This window comes from Rattus rattus, chromosome 2 (assembly GCF_011064425.1).
Source record: "Rattus rattus isolate New Zealand chromosome 2, Rrattus_CSIRO_v1, whole genome shotgun sequence".
Taxonomy (NCBI): domain Eukaryota; kingdom Metazoa; phylum Chordata; class Mammalia; order Rodentia; family Muridae; genus Rattus; species Rattus rattus.
This window is the reverse complement of record NC_046155.1, coordinates 35,839,725-35,866,419: the sequence shown is the minus strand read 5'-3', so window position 1 is coordinate 35,866,419 and position 26,695 is coordinate 35,839,725. Positions and strand designations below refer to the sequence as shown.

Below are 26,695 nucleotides of genomic sequence, written 5' to 3'. Positions count from 1 at the left end.
CTCTATCATTTATTAGTTGCATGGCCTTGGAAAAGCTACTTAACTTCTTTGACCCTCAATTTCCTCTTCTGTTAAATAGGACTAATGGCATCGTTGGCCTAAAGTTGTGGGCTATCTTGCAGATTCACCGAGCAACACACACAAAGATGTGAAAGGCAGCTGGCTGTTACAGCGCTAGTCATCAGTGTTAGCTTTATCACTGGACACACAAGCTCAAGTTGGCAGCATAAAGGGCTTCTGGTTGTAAAGGGCTTGTGGTCAGCTGGAATGCTGAAACACTGCCCACTAGGACCAGAGAAACTGAACCCACCTCCCTCCCAATTTGGTCAGAATAGAGGACAAACATCTGTGTGTACAAGTGAGATAGTTTTATTTACACTCAAGTTGCAAAGAGTCTCATGACATCTGTCCATACAAAATACCATAACAGTGGTTGCAGGCACCGATAAGAGCTACTCTAATTATGAGCCCTGTCTTTTTGTAATACAGTCTTTTCTTTTGATTACAAATAGGATATATGACATTAAGGTACAAGACACTTCAAAGTCATTTCACCGACTTTCCAAACTTGACTCATAGAATGCAGAACACATTAAAAGATTTTTCTTTAAAAAAAAAAAAATGGAACCAGCCACCTTAGAAATACTCTGCAAATATGCTTGAAAGTTTAGAAAATAATGCTTTTTTAATATTTCAAGAGATAACATGATAAAAATGTTGCCTGCTGTCTGACTTTCTGGGATTCAGCCCCTCTAGGAGCTGGTGTGCCTTGGTGAAGTCACCTGAGACAGTCTCGAACGTCACACAGACGTATGTGAGGCGAGAGTTCTCCGTCGCTGGGTGACTGAAGGCTTTGCTTCCATCATGCATTTGGCCTCACAATCTTCATGGATAAATAGTTCTGAAAGGGAAACAAACGGTGTCAATACGTGGATTTGGCTTCTCAGTCGGCCATGCTGGCATTTAGCAAGGCTGGGCAGGCCTGGGAACCACTGGACAGTCAAAGCCACTCCTGGCCTCCACCTGCTGAGTGTCCCTAGAGTTCTGGGTGTCTCTAAACACTGGTAAACATCCTCTGGGTGACATCAAATGAGAGGCAGTGGTTCAAATGGGTAGAATTTGAGTCATGAAGAAACGACTACATATGTTTCTTTTAAAAAAAAAAGTCAATAAAATTAGAAAACACCATTCATATAATTAACATCAATTTTGACAATATCACACGGGAGAGAATAGAAGACATGCATGCACATGCTACTGTGGCTGTATGACCACGCCTCGAAACTCAGAAGGCACAGTGTCAGTAGGATAACAGAAGTGAGTTGGGGAAAAAGTCTTTGGGATGCAGGCTGCTGCTGCATCCAGGGTCATGAACTTCGCCTCTGCTCATGGCTTCCCCTGCCTGCGCCATCTCGTCTCCCATGACTAAACTTCCCGTAGGCGCTTCCTCAGTGAACATATCCTTAGCAATGGGCTACTACAGGCAACCGTTCCTAGCTCTCGGAGACCTCCCTGCCCATACTGACAGTAGTATGCTGCCTTCCCTCGGGCTGTTTCTTCTCATCTCTGTATTCTGATTAGATGCTCCATGAATTCCCTGAATGGGGGAATAAAAGTATAGCATCGGGGCTGGAGAGATGGCTCAGTGGTTAAGAGCACTGGCTGCTCTTCCAGAGGTCCCGAGTTCAATTCCCAGCAACCACATGGTGACTCACAACCATCTGTGCCAATGTCCTCTTCTGGTGTGTCTGAAGACAGCTACAGTGTACTCATATATATTAAATAAAATAAATAAATAAATAAATCTTAAGTACAGCATCTATGCAGTCAACTCTTCAATTTGGATTCTTGTTTATAACTAAGATATCTGAGAGAAATTATTGGGTTTTTTTTCTTTTTCTGTGATATGGGCCACAAAGAATAAGATTTTGAAACCAAAATGTGGTCAAAAGTGCCTAGAGAGACAAAAGCAGTAACTCTTTGGGGTGGAATGCAAGACCTAGTGTCTAGATCAGTACTCTGAGTACAGGATGGTTTGGAATAAGAACGGTGAAGGCAGGGGCTGGGGAGATGGCTTTCTGGGTAAAGTGCTTATGGTACAAGCACAAGGACCTGGGTTCAGATCCCCGGCGCCCACATAGTATCAGGGCGTGGTGGCTCCGGTGCAGAGACAGCGGACACAAGTGGTATCAGTGCTATCCAGCTCGCCATCTTAGCAGGCGCGGTAAGCTCCAGGTTAGTGAGAAATAAGAGGGAGACTGATAGAGGAAGGCGTGTGTCATTGACCTCTGACCTCCATTCATATATACACGTGGGTGAGCACAGGCACATACACAGATGTACACATATGCAAACCCCCCCACACACACACGAAGGCATTAAATCACCTGGAAATACTCCCCAGATCTAGACAAACACTGATAGCATGAGGGACTTTCTAGGGACTTTCTCCTAGAATTCTCAAAGCCAGTGGTTTTTTGTTGTTGTTTGTTTTGTTCGTTTGTTTGTTTTTAACATAATAACTGTTGGTAACCCGTTAAGGCCTAAGGATGTATCTTCCACCACCGGACATTGTGTTAAACTTTTCAAAGGAAGAAGGGTAACGGCAGGGTCGCTGCCTAGTGGATGTGGTGCCACGGGGCTGCAGAGGCCAAGGCTCAGGGGGCGTCATACCGGCAGCGAGTACAGGAGCACAGCCACGAACAGCAGCAGGATGAGCAGCAGAAGCAGGCCGATGATCACCCACTTGAACCGGCGCCACACGATGAAGCGCATGGTCTTGCAAGGGTTCGTGAACCAGAGGAAGGAGGTTTCCGGTCGGCTGCAACGCAAGCAATAGTTTCTCTCCTTAACTCAGGAAGGACTATCTACCAGAGCGTAGCAGTTCAGGAATACTGAATTCATCAATTTGGGACAAGATACAATTCGACTATCAATTTCAGCCTCCCCTTTCTAATATGCCCTAACACCTTCCCAGTCTCTGCTGCGGCTTAGGTCCCCACACCAGTTTCCGAGATGCCAAGGACTCCAAACTCTGGTTTAATGGGGAAGCGGAATAGTTAAAATGAGACCACGACCCCCTACCACTCCATCCCCCACAGCCCACCATGAAGAACGAAATTAGAGGGCCAATAATCCAGCCCATTAAACCAATTGGAAGGGGGCTTTCGGGCTGCAGGTGTTTGGGGGAGCAGACAACATGGAGAACAAAGAAGGCCTCTCACTTTGGTGGGTCAAGCTTGGGGTTCATGTTGGGTTCACTCCGCCCTTTCCCGGCTGGCCTCTCGTCGGCCTCCCTCTCGTTGAGGACCTCCAGTGTCATCTCCACTTTCCCCTTCAGTAAAGCAGAACAGGTTAAACACATGACATCACGTTTCACAAATATTTTTACTTCAACCCAAGGAATATTCCCCGAGCCATGATTTTTATTCTTGTAAAACAATCCTTAGATTGCCTCCAATTTTCCTCCAGAGGTTTCTTCACATTTCCCCTCCCATGCGTTACTAAACCGACTCCACGTGGGAAACCGAGAGGACAAATTGCTTCCCCTCCTTTGGCTCTCCTCCTTCAGCATCCCTGTGGCCTCAGCCCTCGAACATCAATCTCCCTGCCTTCTTTCTCACTTCCTTTGTAACTTTACTGCTAAGAACAACACTGGGCATTTGTAAAGGTTCCGAGAGTTGGGGCCATGTTTCTTCTTGCTTATCCCTCAGCCCTACAGTGTGCTGCCCAGATTGTGCTTAGTAGGAACTCAAGGTGTCATAGCTGCATCGGTGAGCAGGTGGAGCTGCTCCTGTGCGGATAGGTCCCTGCCTGGTGTATCCTCACAGGGAGGCGCCCTGTGTGGGTAACCTGAGCAACGAATGCTTGTGTGGACAGAAACTTGTCTCCATTTGCAGAAGGGGATGCTAAGGTCAAAAGAGGTCTAACACCCTAACTTTTTTCTTTTGAGACAAGATCTTACTATGTAGTTCTGGCCTGGAGTTCACCATGTAGACCAGGCTGGCCTCGGACTCACAAAGAGCTGCCTGCCTTTGCCTCCAAAGGGCAGGGATTAAAGGGTGTGTCGACACAGCAGGCAACATTCCAACTTTTATACCCAGCCTTCACTAAGTTGTAGCTGACATCCTAGGACCTAGAAAAGCCCTGTAAGTCCTCAGTAACTTGGGAAACCCTGGTACTGGGATTTATTTACGTGAAGGGGCCCAGGCAGCGCCTCTGTTTCTACTCCAGGGTGAAACTGGATGCCTGACCCTGCAAAGGGCTTCATCTCTCATGTTTGCTTCAATCCACAAAACAAGGGTTCAGTCTACCTCAGAGGCCCATTGGCAGATTCCAATAATAAGGAGAAAACAAGACTCTATGGTGACAGGTCACCATCAACAGTTTCCTGAAGAACTTCTGGGGATTAATTAGCCAGATATGAGCATGATCTCATATGTAAAAGCACTACAGCCTCCCCCCACGCAGACAAAAGACTAGAAAGGGTGCATGGTGGATAAGATAGGAAAGGGAGGTGGAATTTGATCAGTACATAGTATACTGCACTAATAAGCCATTACCATACTAATATTCAATATACCAAACTCCACTAATAAGCAATTAATATGGACTGGTAAGCTACTGTGGAAACGAGATCACACATGTAAGAGTAAACACGTTACCTGGTTCACAAATGTTAGCTAGTACAGTACGAGGTTGTATTAATAACATGGCGACCTGACCTGCTGTTTCTTTACAAAGCTTATTTTGAATTCTCCAAGATGCTTATAAAATATGGGTTTTGTTTCAGCACCCTAACCTTCTTCTCTTTAAGGTGTGAGAAGCTCACCCGAGGGGTTCTGATTCTTCCTGTAAATGCTCAGCATAAAGTAACTTCCTCGTAAAGGACCCTTAAGGAAATACAAATGCCACCACTTGGTTCCTGGGATTCTGACCATTCCGAGCCATGCCTGCCCCCAACTTCAAGCTCATGCCCATGGTGTCTTCTATCTTTATCACGGTCTCGTCTTACTTGGAGTCCATCTACTCCTAAGAAATAGAGATGATTCCCAACTAGAAATACTCATACAGCCATCACGCGGGAGCCATCTTTGTCTGCGTAGCATGGCCACCAGCCTTTCATGGACTTCTGTTCAAAGAGCGAAGCAGTCTTAGCCTTAAGAGGGTCCATGGCTTTGAGGTCTGGAATCATGTCCAAACTGCATTTCTCCGAGGTCTTGGCTGGGATGATTGTACGATGCAAGTCGAGTTCCAGAAAACCTGGCCAAGAACACAACACGAGATCCAGATAAGTTTCAAGTGGCTTAGCCATTGTTCTTGGGTGAACAGAATGTTCTTGTCCAGAGGAAACAGACAGTGATTTTGAACAGGTGATGGGTGAGCTAGCAAAAGGGATCATGCTAGATGTTTAAATTCTTTCCAAATAGAATGGGAGATGGCAGAAGAAATAGCCATCCACTGCTCAGTGTCTCGCAGAGGACTCCATGCTTCCTTTCTCAAAGACACGAGCATAAACAGTTCCGCTATAAATCCCAAGCGATTAAACATCTACATACAAAAATTTCCACTGAACCCAGGGCCTCTGCATTTGAGAGGTACTAGTTGTGGAGGTCATTGCCTTGGGGGAAGGACAATTAGGTGCTTAAGGCATGGGATGCTCCTTGGAACCATTCTGGTACAGCTCTCTCCTGGAGTGACCCCAGGAATGGGATCTTTAAAGAACGTAATGCAACAGAAAAGCCCCACCAGAGAATGAGAAATCCCAGCCAGCATCAGGGTGTCTGAAGAGATACACTTTCTGCTGTGGCTAGGAAGGAGGCATTAAGTCTCCAGCCCCTGAAGTTTCACATGGGTCTCTGTGAAGGAGGAGAGGCTGGCTTATTTTCCCTGGTTTAGGAGCCATGCATAGTTTGGCGATGGGTGAAAGTCGAACTTTACCCTCAGCTCAAGTGCAGTGTACGCATCACTGGGGTCGGGGGACTGCAGAAGAGCCAGGAGACTTTCCAGGAAAGAGTGGATTTAAGATGTGGAAGGGAGAGAGAGCAAGCCAAGAAGGGGAGGGGTCAGGTAGAGTGCGTGCATTGAGGGCCTCAGGGCCTGAGGAGGGTGGGCTGAGGGAAAAGAAAAGTGTGAGGAAGGAGATGACAAAGAGGCCCTAGGTGACCTTAGTAACTGGTGAGAGTGAGGAGAGGTTTGGTGAAAATAGTTCCAAAGTACCAAGAAGAGAGAGAAGGTAGGTTGCTTGGAAATGCAGGCAGAGCTGTGGCAATCTCTCTGTGCCCAGGCTGGCATCTAATTCACTATTCGGCCAAGGATAACCTCGAGTTCCTTAGCCTCCTGTCTTCACCTCCCCAGTGCTGGGGTTATAGGCATGTAGCGCCACTCCCTGTTCATGAAGTCCAGAGGATTGAGCCCATGACTTTGTACATGCTAGGAAAGCCAAAAACTTGCCTTTCTAGGTAATTAATGAGGCCTTAAGAGTGAACAGGGGCCGTGAAAAGGGGTGACATTCACAAGCAGACCACACAGCTTGGAGGATCCCCAATCAAGGGACACATCCCCTGCCTCCCCCGATTACAGGTGTTAGGAAACTGTTTCCAAATTGTAATTGGTTTCAGCAATTAACTCCAAGTGCAGCATTAGAGGGGTGACTGGAAGGTAAGCAATACCCAAGTAGTCGTCCAGGGAAAACTTGTCATTGTCCCATATCTGAATGATCAGCCGAGGAGGCACTCGGAATTCTGTTTGATCAATACTCCAGAAATGCTCCTACAAGGAGAAGAGACACGAAGAGGTCAATACGATCACCGTCAGACCTTACTTTTAGCCATAGACACAGCACTGAGACTGAGGCCTCTGCCTCCACACCCTGTGGAACAGCCTGACCCTTCTCTCCACATATTTGGAAGGCCATCCGGTTCCCCAGGAAGTCCCAAGGCCACCAACTGTGTGACAAAAAAAACTGTCCCAGGCAGTCCCCAAACACCAGGTTTCTCACCACATTCCTATCAGTGTGACTTCCAGCTGCCACTCCTGGGGTGGGGAGAGCTTAAGCTTTCTCCTGAAGACCACTGTGACTGTCTTAAAGCTGGTGTTCTAGGCCAGCCCACGGTGTCATCGCTGGGTCTTTATCCCTTTGAGCAAGTTCCCACCCCATTCTCCAAGGTTTGATTGACAGTCTTTCACTCTACATACAGTGGATTTAATCTGGGGCTTAGGTTCTACTCTTGCCTCAGTACAGATTCTAAAATGTCCTGAAATTCTTAGCTTTTGAAAAATACCACGAACTTTCACAGACTTGTGGCCACCTAAGACCCTCCGATCCTTCCACCTTGAAGGTAGATACACAGAGGACCAAATTCCCACTTCTAGCTCCTGCTTTGGCCCAGAGGTTAATAATAAGCTCCACAGCCAGTTATACCTAAGTGCCTCTGGCCCGGGCAGACCAGGAATTCTCCCAGTGATTTGGGAATTCTAAAGCTCATGGGGTCAGTTCTCACTTTTCCTATTCTTGGATGGGTTCTCTTTCTAGAGCTCCTAAGGCTCTGGAAAGTCCGCCCAGATAGTCCTTACCTGGCTGTCCTATGTGTGGGGTCAGGCTCTAAGCACCATTGAGGGAGTGAGGAGAGGTCTAACCTTAGATGTGGATGAACAGGAAAAGTAACCATCTTCCAGGTCCTCCCTGACCCCAGATATCCCCACCTCTGTCCTGCTCTGTTTCACCTCTGAAAGGATGCACAGTTAGACACCATTTGAGCCTCTGAATCTCTGGAAAGTATCCCCCCTAAAACCCCCAGTTCCCTGTCGACTCCATTCCACTCATCACAGGCAAATTGCTAGCTACGGCAGCCATAGAAAGGAGGATATCAGACGGCAATTGGGAGTCAGGACGGGTGCATTTTTGTAGGTGTAGGGAGATGGTGCGAGCGGATGGAATAGAAATGGCTGATGGGGTGTGAAAGGCGGGAATGGGGCAGGCACCGATTGGGATCATAGGATTGTCTACCTAGGTTGCAGGCCCCAGGCTTTCATAGGAGACCTTTTCCTTCCCCAGTTGGTACAGTCTGGGCAGGGGCGGGGCAGGGGCGGGGCAGGGGTGGGGCTGGGGTGGGATAGGGTAGACAGACTGACTCCATCTCTGGTTGCGCAGCGCTGGGCCTGAGCAAGGCATCCTGGGCAACAGTGCTTGGTTCAAGGAGGGACACAAGCCTCTAGATAGACGGACACCCTAGAATGCTCGCCGGTGTCATCCTGGCTCAGTTCCGTCTGTGCTGAGGTTTGCTGGGAATACAGGTGATGTCGTGGGATGCTGGCTACCATGTTTTCTCCTCTAGGGAAGAGCCTGCCTAGAAGTGAGGTCCACGGTGGGCAGAGAGCAGAGGGAGGAGAACGTGGAACTAGCTTCCAAAGACATTGCTTCTCCACGGGCTCAGACGTCCTTAAAATGAGCCAACCCTGGACTTGCTAGGAATGGGAACCAATAAATCACATTTTTTTTTTTTTGGTGTAAGTTCTGTAACTGAACGTCTTTCTAATTAAGTCCACTGGGGCCTTCAATTCTCCTAGAAGTGTTTCTGAGTGAGGGAACACAGATGCCGAGGCTTAACAAGGGAGGCAAGAAAGGGACACTTCACCTTTAATATCTGGCTTGTGTTTGGCTTAAGGCGGAGAATAGCCATCTATTCGTTCCGTAAGGCACACTTGTGTGTGTGTGTGTGTGTGTGTGTGTGTGTGTGTGTGTGTTGATACAAAAGCCTTTGTTCTATAATGTCTCTCATCTTGCCACCAATCGCTTAGCAGAAAGGAAGCCGCATTCCTCATAGCCCTAAATAGGCAAACAAATGCCTGTCATAGCTATGTGACCATGGGCAAGGCTTTACCCCTCTGTGGGTCTCAGATTCCCGGTCTGTGCCAAAAGGGAGCTGGAGTCAGTGACCTCCCAGGTCCCGAGCAGCCCTGACCTCCTCTGACTTAGTCGTGCAGACCTGAAATGTCCACATCCCGCCCACATATTTCAGGGCTTACTTTTTTAGCGACGATACAGAGCTGCTCAGCGGGGAGGTAGTCAAATGGGAAAACAAATCTCCAGTTAAAATTGCCTTCGCCATCCAAGGACCTGTAGTGGACATCTGTTTTCTGTTTGTTTTCTTCGCTGCCGGAAATCCAGCTGTAAAGCAGAAGCAAACAGACTCAGCTCGCTGTGACTGACAAGGGATCTAACTGCAAAACTGCAGTGATTAAGGGGGTGGGGGCGGGGAAGAGCAAAAGTGATGCGATTTCTCTGGGCAGGGTCCAGTGATCCACAGGCTGGGGGTGATTTATGAAGGGGAGGCACTCGGTTGCATCCAACCCAGCTTAGAGCCAAATAAAATAGAATTCCTTTAAAACCAAAGCAGGAAACCCTTTAGACTGTAGTTAGCAGGGCTAAGGTGAAATTTTCTGGAAAATATCATCAACAATGTAGCTTCTATTTTGGGTAAGCTGCAGCTTGCTGGCTCTGATTTTGGGCTTCGCAACTATGACTCATTAGCATCTGTCATCGGGGCTGGTAAGCTCAACGAATGCAAGCTAGCTCAAAATTTTAGCATTTCCCTCCACCCATTTTACTTAAGCAAACAAAAAGGAGCACCTAGCAAGTAATCTTGCAGCTTCCTTTTTTGTTATTCTCAAAAGTCACTATGATCTCATTAATGAGACGAGCAAGGAAGAGGCAAGCTGTAATTTCCAGATGCCGAGCGGAGAACATTCCACTCATCAAAAGCATCTTAACTGATATCGTTGGAAACCTTTTCTTTTGCTTGTGCCTGGCTCGGAGTGGATATAAGATAAACTGTCTGTTGATGGAATGAATGGTGGGCGGAAGGAAGCTGCCGTCGCATCTGCCTGCCTCTGGTTTAAAACTAAGAATTTACTTTTCAGCCAGGCATGGTGGGACACACACCTTTAATTACAGCATTTGGGAGACAGACAGGTGGATCTCTGAGTTGGAGGCCACGCTGGTCTACAAAGTGAGTTCGAGGACAGCCAGAGAAATCTACACAGAGAAACCTGGTCTTGAAAGCAAATTTCAAAGGAGAACAAAACAAAAGGATAAAAGGAATTGATACTTTTCAATGAGCAGAGGGGGAGGGCTGCTCCAGGGGGGGAACACACTTTGAAAAGTAACGATTCCTAGATCCACAGAGAAGTCTCAGGTCCCACCTGTCCTCTCTGCCTGTGGTAAATCAGTGGGAAGACAGCGTTTGAGATTGTCACTCAGGGAAGCCGATCCTCAACTCGGGCTTACAAGTTTTACCTATGAACTTAGTGTCATTCCATCTCTCCCAACAGCCCAGCCACTGTTTGCCTCTTACAGATCAGGAAATAGAACTTCAGAGCTGAGGTGAGACTCATAGCAGCTCATGTGGCCAGGAATGGACGGAATGAAGTATTACTCCCCCAGGCTGGTCTAATGCAAAGTGTGCCACTGACAGTCTCCTCTGCAGAATAAGGCAACACCATCTGCTGACATTAAGTCCTATTGTTAGCGGCAAAAGCGCTCTCAAGAGTCAACCATCAGAGCATCCTTTGTTGCTAGTTAATTGACTAGATGAAGATTCCTGGGCTGGGTGTCTGAGATTCAGACCCTCAGGAACGTACCCATAGCCCTGGACTCATCCCTTCCCCTAGTTTTCCCTTCCTTCTCCACCACAATCCCCTCCATCCTCCGTCCCACCTCACTTCTTTTTGATCGCTAACTTGAATATGAACCTGGTAACTTGACCTCTTGGCCCAGCCCTAAAACCTCACCATCACCTGACCCAAGATCTCTCGGTACCTTGAGCTACACGTGCTTGTGTGTGAGCATGTATCACTTCATAGGTAACACTAACATGTGTCATGCTAGACACTGTACTTTTACCTCATTCACCTTTTCAGATGCTGTGTTGAGAACTGTTCCTCTCTCCTTTTCCCTCTCCCTCTCTGGAGAACAAAACCCTGATTCCTAGGGATTGAAGATGTTGTTCTGTTGGTACAGTATTCGTCTAGCGCGCTTAAAATCCCAGAATATCATGGTGGCCTGAACTTTTAATCCTAATACTTGGGAGGTAAAGGCAGGAGGTATCAGAAGTTCAAAGCCATCCCTGGCTACATGGGGAGTTTGAGGCTAGCCCAGACTGTATAAGGTCCTATCTAAAAGAGAAACTAATAAGCAACTAACCACACCCCAGATCCTCAAGCAAGGTAAGCTTTCAGCCTCCGAGCTATGCTCGCAGCCTCTGGATTCAGATTGTAATTGCAGCTCTACAAGTTACAAGTTACAAGTTTTCTTCTTGTATTAGTTTTCTCTCAGCCCGTCACAGCTTGAGGTTGTTTCCCTTGATTTGAAAAAAAAAATTCTTATAGCAGTCAAATAAATATGCACAGCTATAATTAGCCGGGATTAGTTTTCCTTGGGGAATGGTAATGATGTCCCGAAACGACAAATAATAATGAAGAACTTGATGAAGCTTACAGTGAGTCTAAATGATAGTCATTGCGTCTGTAACTACGTCTTGATTGAGGTTCGCTAGGGATCAGGGGGAGACTTTGTTCTCGCTGACGAACACATTACATTTCAACATGCCTTATCTTCTTCTGTATATTAAGGACGAACTTGGCCCGTGTGGAATCGCAATAATTCTAACACCCACGTAATGCACACCAGCTGCCAAGTGCTAGTCCACATGCCTGGGGTGGTGGACTCTGCTGGTTATCTCCAGGAAGAAGTACTGTCATTATCTCCACTGAACAGATGACTAACAGTGAGCGCCTGACTTCCCCTAACCAGCGTGGAAGGTGCCAGGATTCTAACACTGTACAGTTCTGGCTATGTAGTTGAGCCCCTATGCAGGACCATTCTTTGCATCCATGAATCTATGATCACAGCATAATAGAAACTAACATCCACACACAAACCACCTGGAATTGAATTATCCAAGGAGATAATAAGTTTGATATATTGAATAGCGACGCTCAGCAGATGTGGGGGCGGGATGCGTTATTTCTTTTACAAGCCTGTCCGTATACCCCACTTTTCACAAGCATTGGCAAGTGTTGATACAATGTACAGGAAGGAAAGTCTGAGAGCTTTACTGGGCTTTTGGTGTTAGATGTCTGTAATATCATAGAGGAAAAGAATTACATGGCCGAGGAGTGTCAGGGAAAACTCTGCTCATAACAGAGTTATAATAAGCACAATCTGGATGACTTCCTCTTTTCTCTACTGCCCTATCGGCGTTTAGCTTTCCTGGCACCCCATAAACAGATCGCACTGTAAACAGTAGCTTCCGGTAACCGAGAGCATCGGTGGGCACCTCGGACACTGCCAACTGCGGGAAGAGGAGGTCTGCTTTGTCCCCTGTGTGGGGAGTCTCTGTCTTCTATCCTCACCCTTTGACGTAGATGTCGCTCATGTCCTCCCCAGTGATGCTCTTCTCATCCAAGATAACGTCCTTGGTATTCCAGATGATGACACGCAGATAGTACCTGAAACACGCACATTTTAAAAGTCTGCCTCTTCTGCTCCTGGACCGAATCCCCCTGCAGGGAAGCATGGTGTTAGGTCTACTCACGTCTTGGCTTTCCTGGGAGTGATGTTGAAAGGGGGACCTGGTGGTCCTAAACTCTTGGGGAAGACGTCCACCCACATCTGAAGTTTTCCCTAAACCACACACAAAGGAAAGAAGGCTGGAATCACGTATGGGAGAAACCACGCTTTTCCTTTTTCTTGGCGGCTTGTCTACAATGTCATTAAGGCCACTCACTTTCCATTCTCACCCAAGAGCTGCATTCAGCCATTTGTATCCTGGTCTAAAATGGCCTTCATTAATCAAAGGAGGGTGTTCCTATTACTAACCCAACTGCTAGTGCAAACTGTCTCTGTCTCTCCCTGTCTCTCTCTGTCCCTCCCTCTCTCTCTGACTTAAAATTGGTCCCCTTACCCCTCGTGCCCCATTCTATCCACTGTCAAATTGTGTACCCAGTACAGTCTCTACCCCATCAGATTTCCCACTTACCTCAAGTGCTTAAAAGAAATCAGAGAAACAAAATAGCAATTGGCTTTATAAAAGAAAAACAACACAGTTCTGTGAGGAGAGCTAAAACAGTGAGGATTCCCTGTGTAGGCAATGTCACCACCCCAGCAGAAGCTCACATGAGAGGGAGAGTGGGGACTGGACTGACACTTGTGCAGTCATCTTGAGGAGGCCCTGCTCTGATCTTTGACTAGTACGGACTCAGCCTGTCTACTTCACTGGAATGTTCTTCCAGACAGGTTATGGATGCCAGTAAAAAAAAAAAAAAAAACCCACTATCCTACCATTCAAATCAATTTATAGCCTCTACTCTATTTTTGGATCTCGTGTGGACTCTGCCTTTAGACAAACATAGACTGGTCTTTGAGAAGTTTGCCAAGGAAACCACTGGATTGGCTTCCTAATGCGTTGCGATCAGGATGAATTACCTGGAACCCTTGAAAGGGAATATATTTTACTATGAGGCTGACTCTATTCCAACTGATCTCTAGGCTTGGGCCTCTACTATACATCAGGCAAACCGCAGGACACTAAGCATCCAGGCGTCTCCTAAGATTAAGCCACAGACTGCAGGCAGAAGCAAAGGCTGGCTGGTACCTTCTCGGGGAGAAATCTTCCTTACTTTGTCAGCTCTTGAGACTCCATCTATGATTGATGGGTGGGAGGAAAGAGAGGAGGATGAATAGGCTTTGAGTAGAAAGAAGAAGGGATAGGAACAAGAAGAAATTGAAATGTAGCACAAGGTAAAGGCGAGCTGTGACAAAAATTACCTACAAGCCGTGGCCACTTCTGAATAAGTACTTTATAGTCTTATAGCAGGTACTGATGGTATTTGCTTCTAGTAGATTAATATTTGTTGAAGTGTGAGTTCCTACCTACTCATATCAGAGTCCCTCGAGGTGTGTATTAAAAGCCACACTCTTGGCCTCACCCCAGACCTTTGTGGGCAGTCTGGACACGGACCAAGCTTCCACAGGGATTAATTTGTCATTTAATGTGTCTTGCTTTCCTTCTCTACAATGTCATTAAGGCCGCTCACTTTCCATTCTCATTCATTGTAGAACTGGGCCCCATTTTCTCAGAGTTGACTCCACCCCATCATCATGCCCTTTGACCTATTGTTTGTGCACTGTGCTCGAGCTTCCTTGGCTCTCTACACTCACACGGCTTCTCTGCCTCAAGCCAGGCCAAGCTCAGCTGTTCTGCTAACAGCTGGCTGCTCCATTGGTAGACAACTGGGCCACACTGGGACAACCAATTCCCCGGTATACACAACAGAATTGAATACTCAGGAGCTCTCTGCCATCCTCGGACTCATAGAGAAATAATAACAGCAAGAAAGATGGACTAGGACCAGGAATAGAAACAAAGACAAAGACAAGGGGAGACCCTGGCTTTTTACTCTGAATCTCAGGTAATCAGTATTTTCTGAGACTCCCTTAACAGCTGCATAACAGGTTCCTTTTGCATGGAGCTAGTTTGAGTTTCTGTTTCTTGTGCATCTAAAAGCACTCGGACATGTTTCAAGAGGCAGGCGCATCAGTGACTGGTGCTGTGTTTGAGGAGTGGGCTTGGGGCTTCCCTTTTTTACCTGGGAAATATTGGGCTGGAAGGTGCTGTGCAAAGTCCTTGTCTCCACGTGCTCAGGGACCAGGCCCTGAGTCCTGAGAATATGGAGGGCAAGACGCTCTTCGGGGGCTCCAAGGTGCTGGTGCAGGATTTTGTTGGCCTCTGGAATGCAAAATGGCATTGGCATAGGAGAGACAATCGGGAATGACGCAGCCAGACGGCTCTCAGCAGCTTGCAGCATGTCATCCCAAACTTTGTACAAATGGGCGAGCATCGCCAGTACGTACAGGGTCAGTGTGGACTTGCGAAGGGCTAAAAAGACAACTGCTCTGGACTATGGGTCTTCCATACTGAAGCTCATGGCCACCTTGTAGCCTGCCAATAGCAGACCAGAATATGCTGGAATTGGGTGAGCGTAGGCTGCATTTACTTCTGTAGTACAGGCTCACAACATCTTCTTTCCTAGCCTCCCTTGTGACTAGTCAGATGTGGCTACATGACCAAGTCCAACCGGAAGATAATGCAGCTAGAATGACATGAGTATCACCCTGGGACTCGGGACTCAGCCCTCTGCACAGGATCCAATCTGAGCCTTTCTCTTCTGGGTGTGGAGGAAGATAAAAGCCTAGCTGAGTGTGCTGAAGAATGAATGTCAGGGCTATGAGAGGACAGCACCCCACTGCATGGTGCACTTGCTCAGGCAGACCATCACCCCAAGCTTCTAAAGCAGAACAAGCCCCCGAGAATTGAAAGTTCATCTCTCGCAGTAGCAAGCACCACCGTAGCATTTAAAAACATGGCTCCCCCCAGTGCCCAGACATCTCTCCCGGGACAAAGTCTTTCTGGTTGCTAAATTTGGAATCAACTGAATAGTCACCGTGACAAACATAGATTTTGGGGGCTGTCTGATAATTTTGGGGTCACTTTTCACCACCAGACGGTGATGACTTCATGCTTTTTCATTTATCCTCCTCTGCTTTCGCAACTTTATACATGAACCGTAGCATCGACAGCTCACTGAGCATCTAGTCAGCCCTGAGGTCGACGACACTGTCTTCAAAGCAGAAAGAATGAACCATGTTTCTTACAATGTCAAGAATCAAGTTGAAGATCAGGAGCCACTTTCATTCCCACGTCTTTACTCAGATTCCCCATGCATCTTTGAAGGCCAGACCTACCATGACTCTTTGGGAGCCCCACCCCTTCTCTTTCCCAGAGACCATAGGGGCATCCCATCGTTCATATACTAGGATGCAAATTCCTACCGCTCTCCCAGTGCGGCTAACTGGGTATGTGTAGGATAGATGTGTCATGAATGAAGGGGCAGGACCGTAGGCTTGCGCTTGAGACCATAGGAGCATCCCCGTGGCTTCTCAGATATGAGGGCTCATATGAGTCCCCCCGCCCCCTTCTCTCTCTGTCTCATGGTTTTGTTTTTAGTTTTAGTTTTTGTTTTTGATTTAAGGTTTCTGTGTATAGTCCTGGCTGTCCTGGAACTCACTGTAGACCAGGCTGGCCTCAAACTCAGAGATCTGCTTGTCTTTGTCTCTTCAGTGCCGGGACTAAAGGTGTGCACCACCATTGCTAATTATGAGGGAGTCTCTTCGGGATAGAATTTCTTTCACTGCCACTGGAACAAATTTGAGCTAATTATGCGATACACACAAAAAATGGCCAATTATTAGAACTTTATACAGTTAAAGTTCAAATGACTGTGGTCTGAAAAGAGCAGGTGAAACGAATGCCAGACAGATAAGAAAATGTGTCCACTGGGACAGCTGATGGACAGACAACTCTCTCCCCTCCTGAGGTCTTTGTTTCGGTAAGGATGGACATACGGTCTCACAGCAAAGCATCGAGGTGCTGCCTTGGCATCGAGGTGCTCCAAATGCAGCACAGAAATGGGCTATTATATTGTGCTTACAGTTCCCCGGCTTTGTGCTCACCAAACTCATCCAGATGGTAGTCTCTTCCTCCGTACTGGATCCTGCTTCCATCTTCAGAAAGGACTGGTGGCGGGAAGCCTTTGAATCTGGCTACGTTTTGAAGCAACTGTGTCGGTCTCAGCTGATCTCGCCAGGTGTTCACTCCAGAACTGTGGACGACACCAGAGGTGCATGAGGCTCCACACCAATGCACACGTGTCCGAGCACACCTGTCTAACTGGGGCGGGACGTGTCTACCCACCTCGCCTCCCAGTCACCTATCTCCGAGGTGTGAAACACACAGACTGTCTTCAGGCAACTTATCATGTCTATGTCTGTGTGTGTGTGTGTGTGTGTGTGTGTGTGTGTGTGTGTGTGTGTGATTTGGTAGTTATGAATCAATCCCTATTCCTAAAGGCTAGAGAGTCCCTGCTATAACACCTGCTAATCCCAGGAGTTCAAGAACAAGAGGAGACTGTTTCTCTGATCACTAACACTTGTGTTACACACAGGGCACTGCACTGTTCCAGGCACCACCCTTTCAACAGACTACGGTATACATGAGGCAGTGTTCTTGCCCTGATTTGTTCCCAGACAATCCTGTCAAACATGACACTGGGTGGACCAAATGAGCCATGGTACACTGAGGGAGGCAGAGCCCCACAGCGTCCCCAGGTCTGAGCCTCAGGGACAGCAGACCACCTCCACTCACGGAGAAGCAACTTACACACAGTACTGCTCAGGGATGCCGCAGTGAGACCCGAACCGGGACAGGAAGCGGTTCTCCAGGTCAATGGTTGTCTCTCCCACCTTCTCATCTCGGGTGAAGGTGTCGTAGTCATAGACAGAGATCTTCAGGTCTTTCTCTTGAGGTAAGTAGCAGCTCAGTTCATACATTCTAAGTAAAGGAACGCACACACAGAAAGATCAGTGGCCTTCTTGGCTGCTCCAGAAACCAAGACTCGAACAAAGAGTTGCCAGGCATTGGTGATGTTGGGGGAAGACAGCTGTGTGGGCGGGGAGCGTGATAAACAGTAGACGCGAGTAACAAGACGACAAGGGAATGAAGGAGACAGGCACGGTGAATACCTGTGTTCAAACCCCAGCTATGCCACTTATTTAGCCCTTCCGTTCTGTTTTCTTCTCTGTGAAATGATCAGAACAATGCATATCACAGGCTGGAGAGATGGCTCAGTGGTTAAGAGCACTGGCTGCTCTTCCAGAGGTCCTGAGTTCAATTCCCAAGCAACCACATGGTGGCTCACAACCATCTGTAATATTATATGTATGTAATACATATATAATATGTAACAAATAAATCAATCTTTTAAAACCCATATCACCTATTTCATTCTAACAGCCAATGAAGAAATGTTGAGAAACCAATCAGTAAGTGTATTGATTAAAACTTAGTACTATAACAATAATACATGATATTGCTAATTTTAATATTATCACCTGGGATGCCTTTCTCCTCACTCCAGGAAGATCAATAAGGCACCTTTATTTGCAGTCATTTTTCTGTACCCCTTTCTTACTCTGCTCATCAGAGGCCCTGTCCCTGGAAACAATGACATCCCTCTGGAAGGGTGCAGGGACAGGCATGAGCTTGTACAGTATGCCATGCACGGGCCCTGCCAGACATCTGGCCTGCCACAGACTTCATTCGGTTCTCAAAACTCGTCTATGGATGGAACCTACATTAAAATGTAAATTCCTCTGAGATACAAGGAAATGGTCTGGCAGCCATTTTGTTGGTGGGTGAACTGTGTGGTCCCGGCGATGGGGAGGTACACGCGTCAGCGGCAGACAGGCGGGGCTTAGCTTTGGTATTTGCATTGTTCCTGTAGATCCCTCTCATTCCAGGTGCTCAGTTTATTCTGCTGACAGAAAAACTGGGAACTCTCTCCTGCCCTGGGCTCCTCCTTTTCTTGTTGCACTCTGGTGTGAGGACAGGCTTTTTAAAGTCAGGTGAGCCGGGGATGAGTGGCTAATGGCGCTCTGGAAGAAAGCTTCCCGGATGTCTCCTGTACCAATCTCTGAAACCTCCCTAGATGCAACAGCTACTCTTGAGGCAGGGAAAGGGGTACTTGTGTCCCAGTTACACACAAAGCATCGTGGCCAGTGAGGGCACCGGGTGTGCACACAGTATACAGACATACATGCAGCACCAGCACCCCTGCACATACTTATTTAACTAAAAAAGAAAAGAGCTGGGTATTGTAGCATATGCTTTTAGTGCCAGCAGGTGGGAGGCAGAGGCAGGTGGACCTCTGTGAGCTGAAGGCCAGTCTGCTCTACGGAGTGAGTGGCAGGACAGTAGGGCTATGGAGAAAGACCCTGTCTCAGACATAACAGGAACAAGAACAACAACAAAAAAAACTGGCTAGGCATGGTGGTGCGCTCCTCTAATTGCTACACTCCAGAGGTGAAGAGGGTTGCTGCAAATATGATGCCAGCTTGGTCTATATAAGCTGTAGAAGGACCTGGACTGCACTGTGACATCCGGTGTCAAGGAAAAACAAAAAGCCAACGAACCAACCAAACTGACTCCTAGTACGTTGGGTGCTTTGGTCTGATTAAGGAATACTTTTCCTCCCTTGAGGCATCAGTTATTATTTTAAAGGGTTTTAAAGTTTGTTATTATTGTGTGGATGATGCATGGATGAACATGGGTAGCACGGAGCATCGATGGAGGTCAAAGGACGATATTCAGGACTTGGACGTGTTCTAGAGACGCCAAGATGAACAAAGGCCAAGAATGCAGGAAACTTGGCTTCTTCCTCAAGCCCTGCCTCAGGGTCTCTCTGCTGAGAAGCAAGCCACTTCCCAAGACTGAGGTCCCGGCCTGGAGCCACTCTGATGGGCTGGCGGAAGTCTGTGATCCCTCTAGACAGCCACTGGCCTCGCTGAGCCTGACAGCATCACTTCCTCCCAGCGTGGCTCTGAGCAAGGCTTTTCCTGCCACTTAATTAAGCTTGTGCTTGGCACCTCTGAAACAAGCCATTCAGACAGGGCCGCCTTTCTCCCTTCAAAGCTGGCTCTGCCTGCTTCCCGGTCTCCCTCACATGGAGCCCTCCTTCCTGCCCTGCGTGCCTTTTCCTGTCTAGACCTTGGGGCTGGATCAGCGGAAGAAAGGGAAAATGATCACATTGCTCTGCCAGAGGATTACTTCCCCTCCCTGGGCCCTGCACTGGGCCTAGGGCTCTGTAGCATAGAGGGTTTTCGCATTCAGGTGTCTGAGTGTGTGCATGTGTGTGCATGTGTGCAAACATGCTAGGGGCCAACTGGGTGGTCCTTTGTACATGCATGTTCCTGCCTATAGGAATGGCTTTTTCGAACTTAAAACTGAATGACCAAGATTTGAGCCTGCGTGTATGCGTGCGTGCGTGTGTGCGTGTGTGTATAAGCCTGCATGAGTGACACACAGACACACAGAGAAGCAGAGAAAGACAGAGGAATAAACATAAGGCATAAAGTAATGAGCATGTCAGGGGCAGTCCCACTTGGCAACATTTTGAGAGAATAACACCACTTCCCCTTTTGTGCTTACGTGTGTGTATGTGCACATATGTGCACATATACATATGTGCACACTGGTGCACTTGTCTGTGCATGTAGAGACCATAATGTCTTTCTTTGTCATTTGCTACCTTTTTAAGAAGTTAAGAATGAATATATTTAATTATTGACTTTGTGGTGAGGAGGAGGACAGATGTGTGAAACAGCTTGCGGGTTAAGGTCAGAGGACAATTTTGGGGAGTCAGTTCTTGCCTCCTGCCCTTTTGAGGCAGGATCTCTCCTGTTCTGCTCTGTACTGCATATTCCAGGCTGGCTGGCTATAAAGTTTCTAGACGGTTCTTCTGGCTTTGCCTCCCATCTGGCTGTGGGAGTGCTGGGGTCGTAGATGTACACTGCTGCATCTGGAATTTGGATTGTCGGAATCATCTGGCCACGTCCTGTACCCTCTGCCCTCTATCTTACCTTACAGCTAGAAGGGTTGGGGATCCAAACTCAGGTCCTCCTGCTTGCCCAGCCTTCATCCACAGAATCCAGCCCCCCAGCCCTTCCTCAAATGTTTTCCCACAAAGAACATTTTCCTCTAGATGGTGGTTTTGCCATGCACATGAAGTACTGCTGCGAGTTTGGAAAAACCTCAGAGTGGTCATGTCATGGATGTATACCTCGTCTGTGTCAATCACTTGGCTTACAGCTTGTTGACAGAGATGTGAGGCCCCGTGTCCCTCCTAGTGATGCTTGGCTAGTGAGTCTAACACAGAAGAAAATCAGACGAAACCCTTGACAGAGCAGAATACGGTGCTGAAGCCACGCAGACACTGCTATCTATGGCTTGGGATCACGGCCTCTGCCTATGGTCAGAAGGATGCTAGGCACCCACTCTCTTGAGGCCTCAGTTTCTGTTCCTGTTCTGGGAGATTTCTGAGATGTCTTCTGCAAAATGGCCCCCCAGAGGCAGGACCTGCTCACTCTGAATGCTCGGCAGATATTATAAGATATGGAAGGTGCTCACAGCTGAGTACGGCTGGCTTTACTTAGTAATCACGTTGGTAACTAGAAACAGCTCTGATAAGATTTATATAACACGATTCACGCATGGGTAAAGGCTGCTGCGGTCAAGCCTGACAACCTGCGCTCGGTCCCTGGGAACCACATGATAGCAGGAGAGAACCAAATTGTCTCTGACCGCCACGCGCACACCCGTGTTCGCAAGTGACAATGAATAAAAATGCTTTAAAAATATACATATTCCAGACCAGAAGCAAGTCAAGGCTGTAACCATGAAGGAAACAATGCTGTGTCAAGGCTCTTGGGAGACACTAAAGACCCATAAAACAGAATATTTGTCTTGTCACTTGGCATTCTCCCTCAGTGAAATCTTTACTACATCAAAAGGAGAGAGACCTGTAACAGTTCGGTAAACAGAGACCGCATTATCCCCTGTATGTGCAAACAGGATTTTATAGCAGCTGAGCCCCTCCACAAACTCAATCCTGCCTGGGGTCTTGCTTCCATTCCCCAAGGACTTGGAACAGCTCTTGACTCAGAGAAAACCATCTTGTGACTTTTCTTCCTCGTGGGACCTTCCAGTCCTCCTTCCTATTTCCCAGACAAAGGTATCTGTATGTACCAGGGGGTATTAGGACCTTGAACGGCGCAGGCACATTTCATGAAGAAGGAAGGCTTTGAACTGTACGTTACCTGCCGAACACTGGGTTGATAGTGTTGGGAATGTAATGGTCTCTGTCTTCAATTACTTTTTTGCCCAGGGTTATTTTTATGTAAGGATCACACTGTGGGGACAAGACAGGTGAGATGTTATGTCATCCCGGGTGCAAACTGAAGTCAATTTCGGGGATAGACTTGACTTGGCTTCTATACTCCCAACTGATGACAAAAGTGGCCGCTGGGGGACCTGAGGGCCTAAGATGAGTTCAGTGCAAGGTTGTCCTTTGGGTGGCAGTGGGCCAGCGTGCCTTCGAAGCTGCTGTGTGGGTGAAAAGCTGGGGTGGGATGGAGGTAGGGACGACCTGACTCTGTTCATGCTGGTCCTGTGACTGGAGCAAATCTTGTCCTGGGTCACATCAGTAACAGGAGAAGGATGAACTAGAGAGCCCTAGCACACCACCCCCCCACACCCCAGCCAAAGCTCTCGGGTAAATCCCCATGGGGACAATCCTTCTGTTCACATTGTTTTGATAGAGTATCTTTCTCCTTGTGAGATAACAGACGCCCAGAGAGAAAGAAGGTGACAATTACCGCGGCTGAGGACTGTAATTATCCTGCTACAGGAGAAGGCCCCACACCCAAACTCTTACCAGGCCATTGTTGTCCTGGGGCTGGAGCTGTAAGCCTTGAACAATGTAAATCCTAACCGTGCATTCCTGCGGGACACTGTCAGGCAGTTCCCGAAACTGCCTGGGAGGGGCCGGCACACTGGGGTCATCCGGCAAGGGGTAGATTCGGAAGGAGCCCTGGGAGAAAGAGAGAGAGAGAGACATGTACTGATGACTTCAAGGGCCCTGGCTACTGGGTAGAAGGTGCCTGGGAAATGTGCACCCTATATCTCACACGGTTGGGTGATGCGGAGCTGTCTTTGTGGAAGACACAAAACGTATCGGCTCTTGTGGGATTCCTGTAGGGAACATGCCAGCAATCTGTAGCCATCATTTCAGAAGAGGGCACAATAGAAAGTGACTGATAACCTGGGCGGGAAGTGGAGGTGATTGGTCAGTGTCGGGGGAGGTGGTGGCAAAACGAGGTAAAGAGTTGAGATTATTTTTGGAGACTGGAATAAGTCCTGAGGTGATTTCACTGCTGCGTCTGCCTGCCTGCCTGCACCCCACTCCCAGGAAAATCCATGCTCTGCTTCAGGTCTCAGCTAAAAAGACTGCACACTTTGTCCTGAAACCAGCTTAACAGTATAGGGAAAGGAACTGAAGTTGGGATTAGGATGTTTGGGCCTTTATTCTGCCCAGCTGCATTCAGGAACATGTCATGAAGCCAGCACCCACTGAATACTGGGTGTGGAGCACCCCAAAATCAAGTGTGGCATAAGAGGCTAGATTAGCTTGACTCTATACCCTATTGTGGGCTTAGTGGGAGGTTGGGGTGGGGAGGATTTGAGACCCTGTGTTGGGTGTAATCCCCTGATCCATTAGCCATGTCTGCTATTGGCAAAGGATTAGGAAGAGGCAGTGTTAGGTGCCCTGGCCCTGCCAAGTGTGCTTGGGAGGAGAAGCAGCAATCAAACCTGACAGGGGGTGAACCCAGGCCTGCGGGAGCCCAGAGCATGGGTGAGTCATGCTGCCCAAAGCAACCAGGGGATGCTTGACAAACACTGACATTTGAGCTGTCTTAGGGCAGGAGCAGGGTTTTGTCAGACTACAGAGAGGCAAGGAAGGGCACTCAGGGAAGGAAGAGTAGCCTGACCCAAGGCTCCGCGCATCCATCCAGAGGACTTGCAAGGTGTGTTTGGGACTTGGGAGTGGTTCTTCCGTGTGTGGGAGGGACCCATCGCTTGTGAAAGGCCATCTCAACTTCAGAAGGAGCTGAGACCTGAGCTGTGAAATGCAAGATGTGTTTAAGCCTTTCAGATAGAGGATCAAATTTGGTTACGGTGAGGAGACACAGCTTGGAAGCAAAAAGGTGGTGAAGATCTTGACCTGGGAATTTGCCACAGTGATTCTGCTAAAACCTCAGCAGGGCAGAAGAACAGAGGAGGAAGGAGATCTTAGGAAGGTTTGACCCTGGAGGATTCGAGTTTCACTGGCCCAAGCAGGGAAAAGCAATACCCTGGCTCCCCTGGGCATTTTCCTTCCTGCAGAGGACACGTCCAGTTGCAGACATCAGCTTTCTTTCATCAGAGATCAACAAAAGAAAAAGAAGATGGATTTTAAACAGGACACACACACACACACACACACACACACACACACACACACACACACTTTACTCACTTTAAACTCTCCTACCACGGACGGATCTTCATTCTCATCGGACTTGCCTCTGTACAACTTGAAGGTATCTGAGAAATCTGTCAGGCCTTCAAAGTCGGCTACGTCCTCCAGTTCACAGTCATAGATCTGAAAACCATCAGCAGACTCTCAGTTTCTCCTTAAAACAGAGGTGGAGTCTCCAGCCCAGAGGACTGAGCCCCAAGAGGAGAGACAGAACTCCCGGGACCCTCATGGGTGCAGCCTAAAACAGCCACTTGGAAAAAATGTCACACTTCCTTTAGGGCGTTAAATATCCAACTATCCTAGGATCCAGAAATGGTGTTTCTAGGAATTTACCAAAGAGAAACAAGAGCATGTGCATGTGCTCAAGACTGTCCAGTGTTGGGAGAAGGCGTCTACAAACCGTGGAGAGGAGAGAGGAAAGAAGGGGAGAGAGGGGAGGGAGATGAGATAGGGTGTGAGCGTAACCCACCCCCAAACCTAGGCTGAACCAGTTCTACTCAGCAAGAATAAACAAATTTGTGCTACCCACAACAACATGACAAGTCTTAAAAACAGACTCTTTTGGGACCAAAGAAGTCAAATGCAGAATGAATATGGTATGAGTTTAGGTATCTGGAGCTCACGAGCAGGGGAAGCTATTAGAGTACCATGGTAGCTATCAGATGAGCTGTGCACCAGAGGGGTGCAGTTCATGGAGGGTTGGCTTGACAGGAGCACAGAGGAGCTTGCTCTGTGTGAAATGCCCTTCCCCTTGCTGTGGTGCTGCTCTACACGGATGTGTACAACACCAAAGCTTTGTGAGAGGATCACCTTATGGGGCATAAATTATACCTTGGTTTTGAAAGGAAGTTGGACAAGAGAGAAAGATGGATGGGAGAGGAGGAAGAAGGAGCGTAAGCCTGTCTCCTCACCCCAGTCTCATCATGTGATCTCTAACGTGCTGGCATTCCTTACACAAATACGTTATGCCACCAGAAGCGAGAACATAGATCCTGCTTTGATAGAGGATCTTTAATAGCTACATGTTTCCCATTTAATTTCATTTTTCTCCTCTACCTGGTTCTACTTTGGATTGGTAGCTGACTGAGTTAGCAACTGAACGAAGAACTGGGAAACTCAGAACATGAAGAGAATAATCCAGATAGCCACCCCTGGTCAGCCCCACTGCTTACTCCTGCACACACATGCCCCATGGCCACGATGTGACGAGGCTTACATGTAATAGAATCAACTTTTAATTTAGCAAAACTGATCGCTGTTTGGAAGACAAAATTAAGCACGTTGACATCTTTTGTTCGTCAAAGGGCAAAGTGACTTCTGGGTCTCCCTGAGCCAAACAACTCTGGATAATGGTTGGCCCAATTAGTACAGCACTAACCCATTCCCAGCCCTCTGCCAGATGCCCCCAAGCCCCAAAGTGGCAGTCACGCAACCATAACTCAGCAACTTTCCTCAATCCCTGGTGCTTGCCAAACCTGTTGCAAGAGGGCTCTCCAAAGAGAGCAGAGGCACGCTTGGCCCCTCTCCATCGCCATCCACCAGGAGGCCTTGTAAAACCTAGGGCCTAAGGCATGCTGGAACTGGCTTTTCCCCACCCATAAGAACATAGGTCCAAGTACCTTGAGTTTGGAATAGCCTTTCTGAATATACTGTCCACATTTTTCATGCTCCCCCGAGGAAGCATAAAATTTACTCCACCAGTCAACGATTTCTTCCTCCTAAAGACGCGTCCAAATGGAAAAGACATTTTATTGACAGTCTGGATTTCTGATATTTTACAGAAAAACTGCTATGGAACAAATGAGGGAGGGAAGGCCACCAACCGCTCTGAGGTTATCTTACTCTGTTTATGTGCACGGGGGTGGGGGTGGGGGCAGCACATCTACAACTCTGCTCAGAAGCAGGAGACCTCAACCAATGGCATGGATGTGTGTGTGTGTGTGTGTGCGTGTGTGCGTGTGTGTGTGTGTGTGTGTGTGTGTGTGTGTGTGTGTGTGTGTGTGTGTGAGTGGTCTCTGTGGTGTGTGTGTGTATAGTGTGTGTGTGGTCTGTGGTGTGTGTGTGTGTGTGTCTGTGTGTCTGTGTGTTTGTGTGTGTGTGTGTGTGTGTGTGTGTGTGTGTGTGTGTGTGTAGATGCCTGTGTGTAGAGGAGTACACCGATGTAGGAGTGTATGTGGCGGCCAGAGAACGACCTCAGGTGACACCGCACGAATGCTGTTCACCTGCTGTGAAACAGGGTCTCTTAGTGCCTGGGGCTCACTGTTTGGGTTAGACTTGCTGACCAGCAAACACAGTCATCCTTCTGTCTCCGTTTTCCCAATGCTAGAATACAAGCGTGTGTCACAACAACACTCAACATTTTCATGTGAATTCTGGAGAGAGAACTCCAGTCCCTGAGCTGGTGAGCTTCACCCATTGGACTATCTTCCCAGCCCCAGATGAAATGTGTCTGCTTCAATGCCCACATCCATATTATGTATTTTTCTTAGACCTGATACATAAGATCTATTAATTTGTCTCCATTCGTTTCTTTACTGTTAATATTGGTATCCATAATCAATTAGAATGGCACTTCTAGCGTATGCTTTCTATGATCTCATCTCCTTAGCTCTTCTAGCAACAGTACAGATCTCTCAAGAGTTAGGTAAACTGGCTCTAGTTC

The 26,695-nt window shown here is 47.8% G+C and overlaps 1 protein-coding gene across 1 annotated transcript in view; it reads right to left on the bottom strand.

Moving 5' to 3' along the window:
- Window positions 1–347: 347 nt before the first annotated feature.
- Myof (myoferlin) overlaps window positions 348–26,695 on the bottom strand; it is a 151,727-nt gene continuing 125,379 nt past the window's right edge. The window contains exons 40-54 of the mRNA XM_032891850.1: window positions 25,653–25,751; window positions 24,031–24,156; window positions 22,390–22,545; window positions 21,773–21,864; window positions 17,280–17,450; window positions 16,574–16,722; window positions 14,650–14,789; window positions 12,597–12,685; window positions 12,415–12,510; window positions 9,028–9,169; window positions 6,672–6,771; window positions 5,072–5,262; window positions 3,225–3,334; window positions 2,674–2,821; window positions 348–901 (exon numbers count right to left, since the gene is read on the bottom strand). Coding sequence (XP_032747741.1) covers window positions 863–901; window positions 2,674–2,821; window positions 3,225–3,334; window positions 5,072–5,262; window positions 6,672–6,771; window positions 9,028–9,169; window positions 12,415–12,510; window positions 12,597–12,685; window positions 14,650–14,789; window positions 16,574–16,722; window positions 17,280–17,450; window positions 21,773–21,864; window positions 22,390–22,545; window positions 24,031–24,156; window positions 25,653–25,751 — 1,848 coding nt within the window. The 3' untranslated portion in view covers window positions 348–862. The remainder of the gene's footprint in view (window positions 902–2,673; window positions 2,822–3,224; window positions 3,335–5,071; window positions 5,263–6,671; window positions 6,772–9,027; window positions 9,170–12,414; window positions 12,511–12,596; window positions 12,686–14,649; window positions 14,790–16,573; window positions 16,723–17,279; window positions 17,451–21,772; window positions 21,865–22,389; window positions 22,546–24,030; window positions 24,157–25,652; window positions 25,752–26,695) is intronic.